Source organism: Lithobates pipiens, unplaced genomic scaffold (assembly GCF_037356315.1).
Source record: "Lithobates pipiens isolate NorthernLeopardFrog02 unplaced genomic scaffold, aLitPip1_a1.2 Scaffold_16, whole genome shotgun sequence".
Classification (NCBI taxonomy): domain Eukaryota; kingdom Metazoa; phylum Chordata; class Amphibia; order Anura; family Ranidae; genus Lithobates; species Lithobates pipiens.
In genome coordinates, this window is record NW_027507748.1 from 445,580,812 (window position 1) to 445,594,231 (window position 13,420).

At 43.7% G+C, this 13,420-nt stretch overlaps 1 protein-coding gene across 2 annotated transcripts in view; it reads right to left on the reverse strand.

Moving 5' to 3' along the window:
- Positions 1-13,420, reverse strand: part of CNGA3 (cyclic nucleotide gated channel subunit alpha 3) — an 81,973-nt gene that overhangs the window by 22,005 nt on the left and 46,548 nt on the right. For both annotated transcript variants that reach the window (XM_077482766.1, XM_077482765.1), the window contains exon 4: positions 6,772-6,951. In XM_077482766.1, the coding sequence (XP_077338892.1) occupies positions 6,772-6,951 (180 nt within the window). The remainder of the gene's footprint in view (positions 1-6,771; positions 6,952-13,420) is intronic.

Consider the following 13,420-nt stretch of genomic DNA (forward strand, 5'->3'; position numbering starts at 1 on the left):
GGGTATACATGTACCGAAATTCTGCTGGTTCAGCCATTTGTTATTTGTGTACCACTGTCTGTTCAAGAGATGTCGGTATAATGTCAGGAAGGAAGCAACATTTCCAAAAAGGTATATAAACAGCAAAAACAAGCTGGCAGGGAGTTTATGCCATCCACCTTTTTTGCCCCCCCCCCTCCCCCCAAAAATGTGGCTATACATACACTTTAAGTTTCACTCATTCAGCTGCTTAGGTACATAGGTACAGTTTTCTTGGAAAAAAATGTTCTTATATATTCTTTATTTAAACTTCAAGGAGGTCACAGAATCAAATTACACACATCTTCATGGTTACATACAAGCATTCATCGGTTCTCAGCCCATCTTATTCTCTACCAAAAATACTGTTTCCCTGGTTTACATAACTGAGAGCCCTTTCTTATTAATCTCTGCTGTTATTAAGTTTTCCACTTTCCCTCCTTTTATTTTAATTTTTTCCCCCCTACCCTCCCACCCTCCAGAAAAAAAAAAAAAAAAAAAAATGTTCTTCCTTCTCTGCATGTATTTAGAAACTATGTTGCTTGAGATAGTTTAGCTTATTTTATTTAGCTTTTCTATTATATATATATATATATATATATATATATATATATATATATATATATATATATATAGATAGATAGATAGATAGATAGATAGATAGATAGATAGATAGATAGATAGATATAGATAGATAGATAGATCTATATATATATAGATCTATCTATCTAATCTAATCTATCTATCTATCTATCTATCTATCTATCTATCTATCTATCTATCTATCTATCTATCTATCTATCTATCTATCTATGTAGGAAGGCCAGTGTGGTGGCCTGAATTTATGGGAGGAGCCCGGAGGGTATTTAACCAGCCCGCTCGCCTGTGGTCTTTGTCGGTTTCCGGTGCGCGGCATGACGTCATCAAGCCGACTCTTCGAAACTCGTTAGCGTCCGTGAGTTACCGTTTCGTAGTTGTTCGAGGTCCTCGCTCGCAATTTACGTACTAACACGTCGATTCGGCTGTCGCAGGTAGGGTTTTTTCGGTTGACTTGTCATTTCATACGCTGTAAATGTCTCGTCACTAAACCTCGATGTCAAACTTACGAGTTATTCGTAAAACCCTACACACAGCCGCGACGTCTGTCTACTACTCGTAACGTTATCATACTAAAACATTTCTTTTGTGTTCCTCACACCGACGCAAAGACACAGCTTCGTTTAGGCGTGTCTCACTGTTTTTTGCTCCACAGACTAATCGATGTTTCTCGTGGATTTGATGGACACCGGTCAGTGCCATATCAAGGTCGAACCATTTCAACCATTTCAGATCATTTCAAATCATTTCACTCTCACCTACCGCGCTCCGATTCGAATCCAGTCGCATCCACAATGCACCGATTCGTCCCGGTGTGCCCCAGTTGCTTTTTCGGCCTCATTTCAGTACATGCTCCAGAGTCCCATTTGTCGAGTCACCGACTCATGCCTCTGTCATGGTAAATCATTTCACTGTCACGCATCACGTTCCGATACGAATCCAGTCGCATCTAAGATGCACCAATTCGTCCGGCGTGCCCCAGGTATTTTTCGGCCTCATTTCAGTACATGCTCCAGAGTCCCGTTCGTTGTCAGTCGCAGGTTGCGGTGCACTGATTCGTGCCTCTGTCATGGGAAATCATTTCACTGTCACGTATCACGTTCCGATACGAATCCAGTCGCATCTACGATGCACCAATTTGTCCCGGCGTGCCCCAGGTATTTTTCGGCCTCATTTCAGTACATGCTCCAGAGTCCCGTTCGTTGTCAGTCTCAATCGCGGCACGACCAGTTCGGGCCTCTGTCATGGCAAACTTTTGTCACTCATTTCACTGTCACTTACCGCTCTCCGATTTGAATCTAGTCGCATCCGTGATGCACCGATTCGCTTCGATGTGCCCCAGTTGGTTACGGCCTCATTTCAGTACATGCTCCAGAGTCAGGATTCATTATCAGTTGCAGGTTTCGGTTCTCTGATTCATGACTCTGTCATGGGAAATCATTTTCACTGTCACGTATCACGCTCCGATACGAATCCAGTCGCATCGTGCACTAATTCGTCTCGGCGCGCCCCAGGCATTTCAGCCACATTTCAGTACATGCTTCAGAGCATGCACGATTAACGGATAGTCGCAACAGCGGTATGATCGATTCGTGCCTCTGTCATGGCAATCAAAATAATTTCACCGCCACGTACCGCGCTCCGTTTCGAATCCAGTTGCATACATGCACCGATTCGTTACGGTGTGCCCCAGTGCTTTAGCCTCATTTCAGTGCATGCTCCAGAGTCCGGTTCATCATCAGTCACAGTCACGGCACGACCGGCTTATGCCTCTGTCATAACAGGTTTTTTCATTAAATTGACCGTCATATACCGTGCCCCGATTCGAGTCGGTCACATCTGACATGCACCGATTCGTTCCGGCGTGCTCCAGTTGTTTTCATTCGTACGACCGATTCATATCGGATTCATTCCATACACATCCAAGAAACAACTTCTTGCAAAATCGCTGCTAGCACGCACCTAAGCAAACACTCCCTGCAATCATTGCAAACACATTCCCAGGCACAGACTTCTGGCAATCGTTGCAAGCACGCATTCAAGCATAGACTTCTTGCAATCTTTGCAAACACGCATCCAAGCATAGACTTCTTGCAATCGTTGCAAGCATGCATCCAAGCATAGACTTCTTGCAAATCGTTGCAAGCACGCATTCAAGCATGGACGTCTTGCAGTCGTTGCAAGTACGCATTCAAGTGTAGACTTCTTGCAACGGTTGCAAGCACGCATTCAAGCATGGACGCCTTGCAGTCGTTGCAAGTACGCACACAAGCGTAGACTTCTTGCAATCATTGCAAACACGCATCCAAGCATAGACTTCTTGCAAATCGTTGCAAGCACGCATTTGAGCATAGACTTCTTGCAATCGTTGCAAGCACGCAGTCAAGCATGGACGTCTTGCAGTCGGTGCAAGTACGCATACAAGCGTAGACTTCTTGCTATTGTTGCGAACACGCATCCAAGCGTAGACTTCTTGAAGTCATTACAAGCACACATCCAAGCATAGACTTCTTGCAATCATTGCAAGCACGCATCCAAACATAGACTTCTTGCAATCGTTGCAAGCACGCATTCAAGTGTAGACTTCTTGCAATCGTTGCAAGCACGCATTCAAGCATGGACGTCTTACAGTCGTTGCAAGTACGCATACAAGCGTAGAATTCTTGCAATCGTTGCAAGCACGAATCCAAGCATAGACTTCTTGCAAATCATTGCAAGCACGCATTAAGCATAAACTTCTTGCAATCGTTGCAAGCACGCATTCAAGCATGGACGTCTTGCAGTCGTTGCAATTATGCATACAAGCATAGACTTCTTGCAATCGTTGCAAACATGCATCCAAGCGTAGACTTCTTGCAGTCATTGCAAGCACGCATCCAAGCGTAGACTTCTTGCAATCATTGCAGGCACGCATCCAAACATAGACTTCTTGCAATCGTTGCAAGCACACATTCAGGCATAGACCTCTTGCAATCATTGCAAGCACGCATTCGAGCATAAGACCTCTTGCAATCATTGCAAGCAGATGTCCAGGCACAAACTTATTGCAATCATTGCTAGCAGGCAGTTCTGGCTGGCTCAATAGATTGCTTTAGGAAAAGCCTGGATACTTTCCTAAATGTACATTATAACGGGGTACTTATATTTATAGGTAAAGTTGATCCAGGGAAAATCCGATTGCCTCTGGAGGGATCAGGAAGGAATTTTTTCCCTGCTGTAGCAAATTGGGCTATGCTCTGCTGGGGTTTTTTGCCTTCCTCTGGATCAGCTGTGGGTGTAGAATTGGGTGTGTCGGGTTGTGCGATATTTTATTTGTTTGATTTGTGGTTAGGACTGGATGGACTTCTGTCTTTTCCGACCTGGCTACCCATGTATCTTACCATAACTCCTTGCAATCGTTGCAGGCACGCATCCTGGCATAAATCCTTGCAATCATTGCGAGCACGCATCCTGGCATAACTTCTTGCAATCATTGCAGGCACGCATCCTAGCATAACATCTTGCAATCATGGCAAGCACGCATCCTGGTGTAACTCCTTGTAATCGTTGCAGGCACGCATCCTAGCATAACATCTTGCAATCGTTGCAAGCACGCATCCAAACACATGTTCAAGCACAACTCCTGCAGTCTTCGCAAAGCACATGCGGTAACACGAATTTCTCACAGTCACTACGAACACATCTCCAGTGACAAACCGCGCAATTGTCGCAAGTACACGTTTAAACACTACTTTTGCAATCATGCCAAGGCTCGCGACTTAGCATAACTTCTTGCAATCATTCTTTTGCAAGTACATTCTCAGTGGCACACAAACTGGCTACACGTCGTTTTCAGCAGCACTTAATTGGCCACTTGTCTCCTGTGGCTTTTCTTACAAGCCACTCACCGTTTCCTGTCTGTCTGTCTCTCCCTTAGGACAGTTGAGTTCAACTTCCATCCTGCACCAGGATCGTGTTGACACATGCAACTGGCTTCTTCCTGAAACACGCTCAGGCTATACCTAGCCAGCGTTCAGCATTTCTTATCCTTACAGGGCCCGGAGAGCCATCTGTCTTTACGGCCCATACAGCAAGATCCCCACTACGAGGCATCCAGAGGCATCGCCCATAGCCAACGGCAAACGCTCGCCCATCACAACTGGCATCTTTAGGGACATATAAAATCCTTGCATATTCCCCAGTCTAGTCATCCAAGCGGCCATCTACCTGGCCCTTTGTGGTTTTCCATGGCCTAGCCAATTTATTGTTGGTAGCACTGGCAGCCAGGTTCTACACAGACACTACCTGACGAATGTTCAAATCTGCAATACGGGCCATTCCCCAGGGTCGATCTTTATGTCACGCCTCCTGGTCCTCCTCTCACGGACACAGGACCCTTCTCAGATCCTTAATTTAGATGCCGTGGCAATAGCAGACCTATCAATGTCAGAAGGTTCCTTACTGCATGGATTGGTGTAGCGATGTCATTGAGTCACGTTATTGAGAGACTAAGCAGTTGGAACCCTGCCTACCTCGCCCGGTACATCCCCAATCCTCGGGTGGAAATGGCACAAGCATTCACCAAACTTGCTCAACTAATTAAGCTAAAACTAATAAAACTACACCCCTACCTGAATGTTTTTGCCCCCTTATTTTGGTATACCGACCATCAGACCAGGGCACACTTCAGGTCCATTTCATGTTGTTAATCTTATGGTAAAGTCTATTTGTTCATATCCGTATCGGCCATAGGGCTTTGACCATAAGTAGGAAGGCCAGTGTGGTGGCCTGAATTTATGGGAGGAGCCCGGAGGCTATTTAACCAGCCCGCTCGCCTGTGGTCTTTGTCGGTTTCCGGTGCGCGGCACCCACCCTCCCATCCCCTTTTCAGGGCATTTCTCAAATTCATTTCTCTTCACAAATATTAATTTCTAATCTAGGGTATGCCCCCTTATTTTGGTATACCGACCATCAGACCAGGGCACACTTCAGGTCCATTTCATGTTGTTAATCTTATGGTAAAGTCTATTTGTTCATATCCGTATCGGCCATAGGGCTTTGACCATAAATATATATATATATATATATATATATTTTTTTTTTTTATGTGTGTATTGTTGTTCTTATTTTTTTATGTTATTGTTTCTTCACCATCTTTTTAATTTTCTATGATAAACTGTTAGACATTGGGGCTAATAAAGGGCTTTTCCTGTCCAGGAAATTTGAAAGGAACTTCCATAACCAGGCTCCATTGCACCCTTGAAAAATCATTGAAATCCAACTTTATTTTGCCTTCCTCACTGATGTCAATGCATTTAACCAAAGTATCAAAATTTTTGACAAAATTTCATGTGAATGAAGACTTACATTTCACTTTTCATTAACTAAGATGTCATCTTCTTCACTGCAGATTCTATTTTATGGTTTACACTTATTTTAATCAAAACACTATTAAAAAGAATGTTCTCCATTCTGAAGTAATTTATACTCAGAATGAAAATGTAAGCCTTCATTATCACACACTTATCTTTCCCTGGGTTGAAATTGCAGTTTCAACATGGCTTTAGGTGAGGAATAGCTTTGAGGGAACGGGGGGTTAATTTACTGAAGGCCAATAGGCTGTTCACTCTTCAAGGAAAGTTACACTTTGCAAGATAGGGTTCCCAAGAGCTTAGTTCTTTTTACTTGCAAAGAATACCAAATTACGTGCAAAAAAAATGGAAAAATAAGCATTTTTTGCTTGTACATGATTGGAAGATACAAGTCAACAGAGATTCACCACATTCACTATGCTCTAGGGAAGAATTACTTGAAAAGTACAACTTACGTTGCAAAGTGAAAAATATATTTGCCTTTAGTAAACCAAGCCCAGTGTCACAAAAAGACAAACTCTTATTGCAGGGGATGCCTGTAATTTTTCTTGCAGCTCAGTGTAGTGAGCTAATCACACAAGCAGAAAAAGAGATTTTTGGAAGTTTGTTACCAAAATCCGAAAAAAAAAAAAAAAAGCACCACTGATCTTCACTTCTTAAAGAGAATACCACCTGTGAAGATCTGAAGCACTGTCCTTGGGATATGTAAGTATTGAAAGCATTTTTTCCAGGCAGCTTATTTTTTTTATTTAATTTTGGTGAAAATAGAGTTACTTAAGCACATAATAGTATGTATTATATATACCTGGTTGCTCTTTCTATTGGTTCTTGATTCCCTACAAAAGACTGGGCGTTACTGTTCCTGCTTGACACTTCTTTAAGCTCAGGACCTCTAAACCGTTCCAAGAAAGAGTCTGGGCGCTGATCTTCTGGGACAAGGTGTCTCGTTGCCCAGTTCTGTACTGTGAGCAGAAATCTGGACAACCTATGAAAAAAATAAAAAAAATGCTCTGATCATTAGTTTGAAACATTTCATTGTTCTGTATAAAGGATTTATTTTATACATTTTGTTTTAAAAGGTAATTTATTAATTACATAATTAATAATGACATTTTGTTTTAAAAGGTAATTCATTAATTACGTAAATTATTAATGACAATAGAGTAAACATATGACATATGAATAACAGTTAGAAGAGGTAACTGTTTTGAATTACTTATTGAGATGATATCTTTATGATATGCTCATAGTACAAATTTAAATTTTTTGAGAAAAACAGAGGAAATAAAAGATAACCAAACATTTTATATGAATATGTAATGACAAGGACTGTTGTGGGGCCCTGAAAAGAGTTCAAGGATAAGAGCAATTATTAAAGAGATTATAAAGGCTCGTTTTTTTTTTGTTTTTTTTTTAAATAACAAACATGTTATACTTACCTCCTCTGTGCAGTTGGTTTTGCACAGAGCAGCCTGGATCCTCCTCTTCTCATGTCCCTCTTTGCTGCTCCTGGCCCCACCCTCCTATAGAGTCCCCCTCAGCCAGCAGCTCTCTATGGGGGCACCCGAGCCGAGTCAGAGCTCTGTGTATCCATTCAGACACGGAGCCTTGACCTGGCCCCGTCCTCTCTTTTCCCTGATTGGCTGACTGACTTTGATTGACAGCCGCTGGAGCCAATGGTGCCACTGCTGTGTCTCAGCCAATTAGGAGGAGTGTCCCGGATGGCATAGACACTTGTGGACATCGCTGGAGATAGATGGGGCTCAGGATAACGCGTTTCACAGTTTCGCTGCTTCTTCAGATCCGGCAGAGCAGAGCAGCAGATTGTTTAGCTGGAGGCTGAGATTAGAGTAGCAGAGCAGCAATGAGTCCTCCTGCACACAGAGCGGCTCAGAGAGTGACCCTAGAGGACAGAGCCTTCTGCAAATCGGCTGAAACGCGTTATCCTATTGGCTACCTGTATCACGTGACTTCTGGTGACTTCCGGTTTCCGATATTTGCGTTCCAAGCTGGAGCGCACTTCCGGTTCCGACTTCCGGTTCAAGTCTGATGGGCGTAACGCTCGCCTGCCGTCTCTATTGGGTATTCCGGATTCACCCTGAGACTCTACAGCCACACCACCAGCCCTCCTACAGGCGAACACTGTATATTACATCTAGCCAGCCCCTAACGTTGGAAAGTAACCTGGACTACCAAAGCACCTTGTCCTTCAAATGACATCTGACACACCTGATACATCTGTATTAATCCTATGTTTGTGAGTAGCCTTTTGGCTCAGCTTTTTAATTTTATTAAATTGTGAATTTTAATGCTGCACTTAGTTTGGCGCACCTGGTCTTTTCTTTTTCTGTCCAGCAATGTCCGAGAGTCCCTCGGCTGTCCAGAACTTTCCATGCCATGTGCTCCCTCAGCTGTCAATCAAAGTCAGTTAGCCAATCAGGAGAGAGAGGGGGCAAGGCTAAATGGCAACTCCATGTCTGAATGGACACACAGAGCTGCAGCTCAGCACGGGTGCCCCATTACAAGCTGTGGGGGCACTCGACAGGAGGGAAGGGCCAGGAGCAGCAAAGAGGGCCCCGAGAAGTGGAGGATCCAGGCTGCTCTGTACCAAACCACTGCAACAGGGCAAATAATTATAACATGTTTATTACCGTATTAAAAAAAAAAAGAGACTTTACAATCACTAAATTACCAATAATGAAATACCAAATTTGCATTTAAAGCAGAACTGAACCCAAAAAATGAAGATTTGCTATGTTATAAGGGACATCTAGAGCATACATTTTCCTAAGCAGTGCCCTGGAGGAATTATCTCTCGTCTAGAACTAGAATTCCTTATGGAAAATAGCAATGTACTTTCTGGTATGTAAGTGTGCCTAGGCACTTCTGCACATATAGCATAATAACTATATATCTGTAGGGTAAGAGCTAAGATTCCGTTGCCTTGACTGCCAGTCTTAAAGTGGAGGTCCACCCTAAAGTGGACCTTCCGCTCATCGGAACCCTCCCCCCCTCCGGCGCCACAATTGGCACCTTTCAGGGGGGAGGGGGGTGCAGGTACCTGTACAGTACAGGTATCTGCACCCACTTCCGGGAAAGCTCTCTGCGGAAAGGGGCGTAGATTACGCCCCTTTCCAAAAGTCCCCCGCTGCCTGCTGGGAAACACACAGTTCCCAGAGGCAGCGGGTCCATCCTTAGTGCGCAGCGCGACTCGCGCATGCGCAGTAGGGAACCGGGAAATGAAGCCGAAAGGCTCCATTTCCTGATTCCAATACCCAAGATGGCGGCGGCAGCACCCGAGAGACGATCGAGAGATCGGCTTCGGGTGCCGACATCGCGGGCGCGCTGGACAGATAAGTGTCACTATTTTAAAAGTCAGCAGCTGCAGTATTTGTAGCTGCTGGCTTTTAAAAAAAAAAAAAAAAACGCGGACTCCCGGAGGACTCCCGCTTTAAGATATTTTGAGTGAAATTTGGTGATATTACTACTGTTCTGCTCACTGTTTTCCTTGCTGGAGGCTTTGACATGAAGTCAAATTCTGCCTCTTCCATTATATATTGACTGGTCTGGGACCTTGTTGTAAATAGGATTTTTTCCATACAATTTGTTTCTGAGCACCCGGCCTGTCTAATAGGGGCACCTTAGGCATTAGGGTGGGCATGTGCAATTGTCCAGTCTGTGCCTCCAAACACTTCTGAAAATCCAGACATTTTGATTTAATAACATCAAGATCATTATAATAATATATTTTTATAATATGCTAAGATTTTTGGAATTATAAATTATAATATATTTTGGCAAATGTCAGGAGCCCAACATTTTGCAATGTCTTCAGCGAAGACCATGACTTATCTTCTATTTGGCAAGAATATATCTCTAGTATCCATTCTTAATTGTTGTGTTTACGCCTATGCTTATGTTAATGCTACCTCTACAGTGCAAATCAAGCTACAAACCCTGGAATACAGTTGGGGAAACAAATTTTTGATCCCCTGCAGATTTTGTAAATTTACCCACCTACAAAGAAATTAAGGGTCTATATTTTTTTTTTATCATAGGTGTATTTTAAATGATAGAGACAGAATATCAACCAAAAATACAGAAAAAACATGATACAAATGTTATAAACTGAGTTGCAGTTCAGTGAGTAAAATGGGTATTTGATCCCCAAGCAAAACGTGATTTACTACTTGGTGGAGCAACCCTTATTGGCAAGCACTGAGGTAATACCTTTCTTGTAGTTGGTGACACAGGTTTGCATACATCTGAGGAGGGATTTTGGTCCAATCTTTATAACAGATCTTCTCTAAATCCTTAAGGTTTCTTGGCTGTCACTTGGCAACTTGAAGTTTTAACTCCTTCCATAAATTTTCTATAGGATTAAGGTCTGGAGACTGGCTAGACCACTCCATGACCTTAATGTGCTTCTTCTTGAGTTACTCCTTTGTTGCCCTGGCAAACAGTTTTGGGTCATTGTCATGCTGGAAGACCCATCCATGACCCATCTTCAATTTTTCTGGTGGAGGGAAGTAGGTTTACATCCAAGATTTTACAATACATGGCCCTGTTCATTGACCCCTCAATGCGGCAAAGTCGGTCTGTACCTTTAGCAGAGAAACAGCCCCAAAGCATAATGTTTCCACTTCTGTGCTTGACTATAGGGATGATGTTCTTAGGGTCATAGGGACGCATTCCATGGTGGAATTGAGGCACGGATCTGAGACCGAGGGGTACCTGTATTTTCGATCTACGGACAACTAGGCAGGCTGTCTCTGCTATATCCAGATAATTATTGGTTGATGACTATATTGCCCTTGATATAATCTAATGCCCACCAGACCAGATCGTGACTCTGAAATCATTGATAAATATACCAGATGAGGGTTCGTCCTTTCTTTGTGATGCTGCAGGTTGCATTGAATCAATATCATATAACTTCTCTGATGATTTAGATGCATGTTGAGCTGCCCATAAGAAGTGGATAAAGATTCTGCAAAACGCATTGGCTTACTGTATACACAAGCGTCTTTCACGCTTTTATATGGACTAAGTATCACTTTTGGTCAATGATCTAATGTCAAATTTTATGCTTTGTATATTTTGTAATAAATGTATATTTTATTATTATTCACTGTGTATGTGATTACCTCAGAGACAGTGACAAATCCGTGAAAGTCCTATCACCTTATGGGAGAGTGGTATGTTTTCTAACCTATTTCTTAGGGATGTGGATATGACAGTCTGTCCCTAGAACTGGTCTAACAACTTTAAACATATATGTTCTTAGGGTCATAGTCAGCATTTTTCTTCCTCCAAACACGGCAAGTCGAGTTAATGCCAGAGAGCTCAATTTTGGTCTCATCTGGCCACAGCACTTTCTCCCAGTTCTTCTCTGAATCATTTAGATGTTCTTTGGCAAACTTCAGATGGGCCTGTGCATGTGCTTTCTTGAAGAGGGGGACCTTGCGGGTGCTGCTGGATTTCAACCCATGGTGGCGTATTGTGTTACCAATGGTTTGTTTGGTACTGTGGTCCCAACTGCCTTGAGATCATTCACAAGCTCCTTCTGTGTAGTTCTGGATTGATCCTTCACTTTTCTCATGATCATCCTTACCCCATGAGGCAATGAAAATCTTGCATGGAGCTCCAGACTGTGGGCGATTGATGGTTATTTTGTATTTCTTTCATTTGCAAAAAATGCTCCAACAGTTGTCTCCTTCTCACCTAGTGTTTTTGACATATGCTCTGTGGACAGGGCTGTGCTCACACTGCTCAGGGGGCATGCCAGCATCGGACCCTCTCTCCCCTCCCTCTCCATCAGCTGCTGCAATCAGATGTGCGCCAGCTGATTGGAGAGGTGTTTCCTTTTAAACCCCAGACTGAATGTCCACCGGTACTCCACTGCTGTTTGCTGTGGGACACCGAGCAGACGGTCTGGTGGCTCTTTGCTGTACATTTCTCCAGGTAATGACCCTTAGCTTATCCACTCCTTGTTATACACCTATGGCGGTCTCCGCCATATGGTGTGGCTTTTTGCCTGGCTGTGCCTTTCATTTTTAATAAGTAATATACAAAAATGATATTGATACCTTTACAGCCACTACTACACCTCGGAGATTTGGTTGCTTTGACCCATTTGCCTATCCTACTGGGGGCACTACTGCAGGTACTTTTCAGCTTATACTAACCAATCCCATTTTGTATCCAGTTTTTTACACTATTAGTCTGTGTTTTTTGTTCAACACCACATTGTCTATGTCTTTTTTTCTCCCCCTTTGTTTCAGGGTCTCCTGCCATTGTCGCCTCAGTGTATCCCCCGGCTCCTATCCAGTGCTACCTCCCTTTTTATCAGAGTGGGGGGAAGGGGATCTACAGCCCCCCCCCCCCTTTACTATCTCTCTATCTAGTAAATCCAATTTACCTTATGTACATCCCTGAACACTGGAAAGCCACGTAATCTGGCTGCTTGATTTAATTTTTTTTTACTCATAAGATACCGCATGTTTACATCTCTGTACCTTGTTATGTAAGTACAATTTTTGATGAATTTGCATTGCTTATATGTCTTTAGCTTAACCTAATGTCCTGTCATTTGTGTTCTCCACTAGAATTACGCTTTTTATCCCATACCTACCCCTGATGAAGGTGATTGCAATTAGGGCTGCAACTAACGATTATTTTCATAATAGATTAATCGGCTGATTATTTTTTCGATTAATCGGATAAAATCACAAAAAAAACGTAATGTTCAATTTTTCCGTTTATTTAAAAGTAATAATGAAAAAACTGGGACACCAATGATGGGGCACTATTCCTCCCAGGGACACCAATGACGGGGCACTATTCCTCCCTCTGACACCAATGACGGGGTGCTATTCCTACCATGGACACCATGGATGGGGCACTATCCCTACCATGGACACCAATGACGGGGCGCTATTCCTACCATGGACAAAATGGATGGGGCGCTATATTCCTACCACGGACACCAATTACGGGGCGCTATTCCTCCCACTGACACCAATGACGGGGCGCTATTCCTCCCACTGACACCAATGGCGGGGCGCTATTCCTCCCACTGACACCAATGACGGGGCGCTATTTCCCCCACTGACACCAATGACGGGGCGCTATTCCTCCCACTGACACCAATGACGGGGCGCTATTCCTCCCACTGACACCAATGACGGGGCGCTATTCCTCCCACTGACACCAATGACGGGGTGCTATTCCTCCCACTGACACCAATGACCGGGCGCTATTCCTCCCACTGACACCAATGACGGGGCACTATTCCCCCCCACTGACACCAATGACGGGGCACTATTCCCCCCCCACTGACACCAATGATGGGGCACTATTCCCCCCCCACTGACACCAATGACGGGGCACTTTTCCCCCACCCACTGACACCAATGACGGGGCACTATTCCCCCCCCCACTGACACCAATGA